General features: G+C 38.8%; 1 protein-coding gene across 1 annotated transcript; it reads right to left on the bottom strand.

The window, feature by feature from the left end:
- Positions 1-2,954: 2,954 nt before the first annotated feature.
- Positions 2,955-3,378, bottom strand: Smp_205570 (unnamed protein product; the record flags this gene model as incomplete). The annotated part of the gene is made up of 3 exons (XM_018792270.1): positions 2,955-2,989; positions 3,047-3,125; positions 3,331-3,378. 3 exons carry the CDS (start codon positions 3,376-3,378, stop codon positions 2,955-2,957), a joined length of 162 nt encoding a protein of 53 aa, XP_018644740.1.
- Positions 3,379-6,327: the final 2,949 nt, after the last annotated feature.

Genomic DNA, 6,327 nt, shown 5'->3' with positions numbered 1-6,327 from the left:
CGTTACAAGGATCAGTAGGTCATTACACAGAGACACACCATTTTGAGAAAAAGGTACATTTGCGACTTCATGGCTTTAAAGATAAGTTTGCCGTAGGTGAACTTTTGGCTAATTCAATCTGTCATTAAGATGTCTCAATAGGTGCAATCTATTCACTTGAAATAAACCAAAGCGAGCAGGTCATCGAATGCCACCTGTTATCCGTTACTTCCTTTAAGACACCTAGTTTGTAACAAAATCTGTCTTCATATTATAAAGACCATTTTACGAAACAACTTAGATAATAATAATAATATACTAACTAGTCCTCACCATCAAGGTAGTTGAAAACCGTTACTGGTAGTTAGGATCAAGAACGCTACTCATAGGAAATATAAGTCATGTATATGATTACAGAGCATACAAACAAAAGACCAAAATGCCAATTAGTTTACTTGAAGACCTAAAGTTTCTGAGCCAGAACCTGTATATAAATAAATAAGCTCCAACAAGTGTAAAGTCGTGGGTATGAAATGTTGAAAATCACCAAACCACAATCATCTTATATTCCATTTTCATCAATGTTACAAGAGAAGGCCCTTACTAAACAACAAACACGAAGTTCTAACTTTGTCGTAACTTAATATTTCAATATGGTTGATAACTGTCATAAAAATATTGTATTGAAAGTAGTGATAGATTAATTCCCATCCCTAGTAAAACTGTTCATCTGGATATTTTACAAGCAGATGGAAAACGAACGTAAGAACGAAATAATAAACAAAAAAGTAATAACGTATTTTTGAAAATCTGATGGATTTCTGACTCAAAAATACATATTCACAACCAGGTGACACTACATATTGTCCAGGTCTAATCTCAGTTACTGATATAAAGTCAGTCAGTCAGCTGCAACGCAGGATCAGGAACATATATGCATCGGTTCAAGTTGCCATACCTCGTTAGTACAACAGATTCTTAGTAGTTACTTCAATAGTAGTAATATATAGAAGAAATATGGCATATAAGGATTTTATGCAGAAAAAATTAGTTCGTAGAAAGAAAAGTATAAAGGAATTTCAATCTCACGGTTTAAGGGAAGATAAAGAGTGTATACACCTGCACCATTGTGACCGATTATGAGCCATGTCACACAGAGTCTACAACCGCCGGTTACGGCAGTCGCGCGCACCCCGACCAAGTAGTCTGCGTCTACAAACATGGCTAAGACTAGGAGTTAGCGACTCCAAGGACTGACGCCATGTTTTGATTTCTTCCAACCATTCCCAATACCCGTCAGCATTGCGTGTCGTGGTAATCGGTGTTCAGGCATACGTAACACGTCGCCCAACCATCTCAGTCGATGAAGATTCATGACCTCATCAGCTGATTTACCAGCATTCCCTAATACCCTGTGTCTAACCTCACTATTACTTACCCGGTGATTCCAGCAGATGCGAGCAATATTTCTAAGGCATCTGTGGTAAAATACTAGTAACTTAAGAGTATATCCTACTCTTAATGGCCATGTCTCGCAGCCGTAAAGTAGAACAGGGAGAACCGCTGCGCAGCATACTCGTCTCTTATTTCATAGACGGATATCTCGCCTAAGCCCTACGTGTGGCGCATAATTATCTTGTGCCTCCTTGTACCAATATTTATGCGTTAAAATCAATAAACTAAGCCATGCGTGTCGTTAGTTGAAAGCTAGACAGGTTTTCTGAATCCGTGCACTGATTTCATCAGACACTAACCTATTAAGCTGATCAGACTTCCAGGATAAGTGAAATTATTGGCGCGGTCGACTACTTCACTCCCTATCCTTAGTTCAGGTGTTTACGCAGGCGAATCCTGAAGTAACAGCTTGCATTTGGAGGGGGGAAACATCTTGGCTTGTTGTTCAATGCTACTAAAGGACTATGACATCTGATGGAAAGAAAAATAATTGAAGAGAAAAATACTTCCAAGTGATCCAAAATGTACAATATATTTGTAACGTTATTCAGGCTCATTCACGTCGTGCTACTGGATTTTACAATCTGTCGTTATTTATTTGCTGAACGAAACTGATAGATTTTCGTAAGAATATGGGATTTCATTACAGTAGCTTCAGAATTAAATACTTTACATCTGGTGAGAACAAAGTGAAACTTTATTCGATATTATATTGAAGTATTTGTGAAAGGAGCTCGTACGTCACATAAGTCAGCTATGCACACTGAAGGATAAGAGTAAACCAATAATAAATGAATCGATGCGATAAACGTAGCTAGCCACACTATTGAACAGTAAATCAATACTATCACTGTACATATCAATTTTTAAAACTAGGGTGGTTTGAAATTCCGTACGGCTATGGCTTTAAAAAGCTTGAGTATTCGATCTGGACAACTATTAAAAAAAACTTCAGATGGAGCTCCTACGACACATTGAAATGCCGAGTAACATATTCTTGTGACAAGCAATCGGACACAGCTTTTATGGCAAGTGGTGTTAGTCCGTCAGCGTCAAGTCAGTTATGCAAAACTAACGATGTAAATGAATAAGAAAATGAACCATCGAGCCACTAATTTCGCTGAATTAGCTTTTATAGGTTAATGATCACCTTACAAGTCAGAGTCAGTGTAACTATTAGTTGATTTTCAAATCAATAACTTCCCATTTAATAAGACAAAAGACATCTCCGTAAGTGTGATTTTGCGAATAGTTTAAAAATCATTAATACGACAAGTTGTTGCTGAGAAAGCGAACAGGGTATGATAGTTTCAGACTTCATAGGTCAAATATAAATGTAAGAATAATCTTCGTCACATCCTCTAATGAATGATATCATTGAGAAGTTGAATTGTCACGACTGGCACGTTAAAGAGATAAGTCTAACACAACAAAGAATTACATCAAATAGATTTATATCTTCTTCAACATACAAAGCAGGATATATTAAAAGTGATTTATTAAAGTCTGAAATAACTCCATTAATTGGCAACCTGAACGAGCGTTATTGTCTCTCCTTTTAAAAGGATTCTCCCTGCAAGGAATAAACTTTAAATGAAATTGCAATACCAACCCAAAGGTTTTTTAGCTCCTGACTTCATATGCCTCTCACAAGCATCAGCCAACACCAGGTTCATGTACTCGTCAAAACCCTATGTAGAGTGGTAAACAACTAATTACTGACGTACAATTATAACTCCTTCAATTCTTAAGTTACATTGTTCATACAGCCAAACCCTCACGCGTGCTTTCTAAGAAGAAGCATTACATATACAGTCGTTTCGATAAAATACCTTTTGCAAGAAATTATAAACAACACCCTGAAGTTACCAATTAACATATCAGAAAGGAACTTACAATGGGAGGTTGGATAGCTTTGTGAGATCTACCTCCTTCCCTGTGCATCGTGCTTAGAAATTCAGACTCAGCGCTAAAGCCACTGACAAAGTCACTTAAAATTCACTACGTTTCAATGTCCAACCTACTCAACATCAGAGCTTTAGAAATAAGAAATAAAATTCGGGAGTTGTTTGGCTCATGGTTGACTGATGATCAATGTTTTATGAGAACTGGAGGTTTTTAGGAGAGTTTCCGGGCTATAGACATTAATGTCTCGGATTATGAACTGTTAAAGTATTGTTTGATATCTACAACGCTCTCGGTACTATCAAAAAACTCAAGAGAGTCTAAACATCTTTGTTAAGAGCTTGTTTAGACTTACTGATTTATCTGCGCACCCTACTCGTTGTTTCTGTACGGTTCTAGGTAATTGCTATTGTTCGACGGGTGTTAGTATAGCAGCTTACGTACGCCTGTCACCCTTCATGGAGGAGCATACGCCGCCCACCAGCACTCTCCATCCAACCCTGTCCTGGTCAATCCATTCCAGTTGCTATTCATCCTTTTCACGTCTGCTTCCGATTCCCGATGCAGTGTGTTCTTTGCCCTTCATCTTAACCGTTTCCCTTCAATATTTCAAGTTAGTGCTTGCCTCGTGATACAGTTTGCTGATTTCCTCAATGTATGTCCTCTATCCACTTCCAGTATCCTTTCCTAATTTCCTCTTCAACTGAAAGCTGGTTTGTTCTCTCTCACAGTAGGCTATTGCTGATGGTATCCGGCCAATAAATATTCAGTATCTTACGTAGACAATTGTTTAGAAATACTTGTACATTTTCGATGATGGTTGTAGTAGTTCTCCACGTTTCAGCTCCATACAGTAGGACTGTCTTGACGTTCGTATTGAATATTGTGACTTTGATATTGGTTGGCAGTTGTTTTGAGTTGCATATGTTCTTCAAATATAGGAATGCTGTCCTTGCTTTGCCAATCCTGGCCTCTACGTCTGGAACAAGTGGGAGGGCATACACAAATAGTAGAGATAGGAAATAGTTATTAACATGTGGTGATGGTGACCGTGATAAATTATGAGACATGCATCAGACACAGCTGATCCTAGGGGAAGATAATAATTCATCGGTGAGTATATGTTTATCAAGTCTCCCATCAAAACCATCCACTGAAGGAGGTGTGATCACTCATGCTGAGAGAGCACTCTAAATTGGGGCGAGCACTTTATGACAAAAAGTGGGAGCATACCTGGATGTGATTATGATGTTGTGGTAACATGGTAATGTTGGAGCGACTTGGCATACTCAATATATTGTGTGGGATTATCAGAACACTTATCCTCCTGTAACTCAATGAAAATAATGTCAGGCGTGGTGGTCTTCCGTCTTAAGACCAATCTTTCATATCAATCACCCGTTTGGCCATATATCTCTGTACTTAGTTTAACAAGTTTCCATCTGTTTTGAAGAGAGGTAGCACGACGTTGTTATGGATGTCAAGATGATGCATTGTGTACTTTTTGAAGAGAGTTAAGAACAACTCTGTGGTGAATGCGCTGACTTGTCTTCTCAAAAGGTGGAAAGTTGCGTTCAACTTCGCTGCATCCCCTAAGCTGTATAAGCTGACGTCTTGGCTCTCTGTAATTACTAGTTACCATGCTCTGAGGAGATGATCAGAAGTGGATATTTATGAAGGGTGTTAGTGATCTGTGTCTGAAACTACAGAATATTCACGACAAAACATTTCGACAGATTAATCTTCTAACCTCTCTTTTTACCGCTAATACCTCTGTTGTTCCTTTCGAAGCTCAAGTGAATCCTTTTCATTTTGATGAACCTTCAGATCTTTTTGTTGCCTAAAAAGATCAGCGCCGCCGAGCCAATTTTACTTCACAGGTAGTTAATAAAGATCACAATAGGAGTGAAATTTGAATCGTTCCTCGTGAAGCTCCTGATCTCGAGATCTTACAACTCGTGAGCACTCTATTTACCTCGATACGAAATATTTTATCCTTTAGATAGTTTTGGAACCAACATAAATGTGGATCAGTGAAACCCGTTTTTTCAGCCTTTGCTATGGGGTGCACATGCAATACTTAACCAAAGTCTTTCATTAAATCGAGCAATATTACGACAACCGGTATCTCATGGGCCCAGCAGATTGTCCAGTTTTCCAATCCTATGAATAAATCGGACGCACAAAACTTGACCATTCTAAACGCGTACTGAGCTTGCTGGAGTATGTCGTTTTCATCCGTTTATTCTCTGATTCTTCAGTTGAGCGGTGCTTCTATCACCTTCGGCAGCACTGGAAGTACTACTACTGATTTGTAATAGGCTAGGGTTTTATATCTTAAGTTTTGAAAATTGGAGATAGACGTGCTTCCAATTCCTTGGAATTTTGTGTGAATCTAGTGACGCCCTAATAGGTCACACATTGGTACGCTAGTAACTTATGTGCACTGTTTCAGGATTGTAGTTTGAATAATGTCACATCCTGATGACTTTCCGGGGTAGGAGGATTCTGGTCTCTTCTGTAGTAACCCGAAAGTTAGTTGTTTATCACCCGACCCTCAACTGGCCATTTTTCCCCTTAGAAGTACAAATCCCCTGGTTCGTAGGCTAACTCTCAGTCATGAATCTGTAGATATATTTAGGGTTGGCTGAAAACAACTCCCATCGCTTCGAACTTTGACATTGCATCAGTTTCTGAATACCATGTAAAAGTTACGGTCAGAGTCCTTCAAGGAGATCTTCCAATTGTGTCAGGTTCCTTGTTTAACCTGTAACAAGCGTTATGCGCCTCGCCTAACTCGGGCTCTTCGCTTACCGATCGTGACATTATCCTATCCCAGTTCAAATGTGTTCTCCAGAAGTGCGTCACCATAGGGCGAGTCGATATAGACAATGATGTGACTTCCGTGTGAGATCTTAGAAAAAAAATGCAAAAACAGGGCATTATTATCACTATCCACAATTATCTTATGGGTACATAAGTGTTGTG

Source organism: Schistosoma mansoni, assembly GCF_000237925.1.
Source record: "Schistosoma mansoni, WGS project CABG00000000 data, supercontig 0424, strain Puerto Rico, whole genome shotgun sequence".
NCBI lineage: Eukaryota > Metazoa > Platyhelminthes > Trematoda > Strigeidida > Schistosomatidae > Schistosoma > Schistosoma mansoni.
The sequence above is the reverse complement of the archived record's forward strand: the minus strand, read 5'-3'. Positions and strand labels throughout refer to the sequence as shown.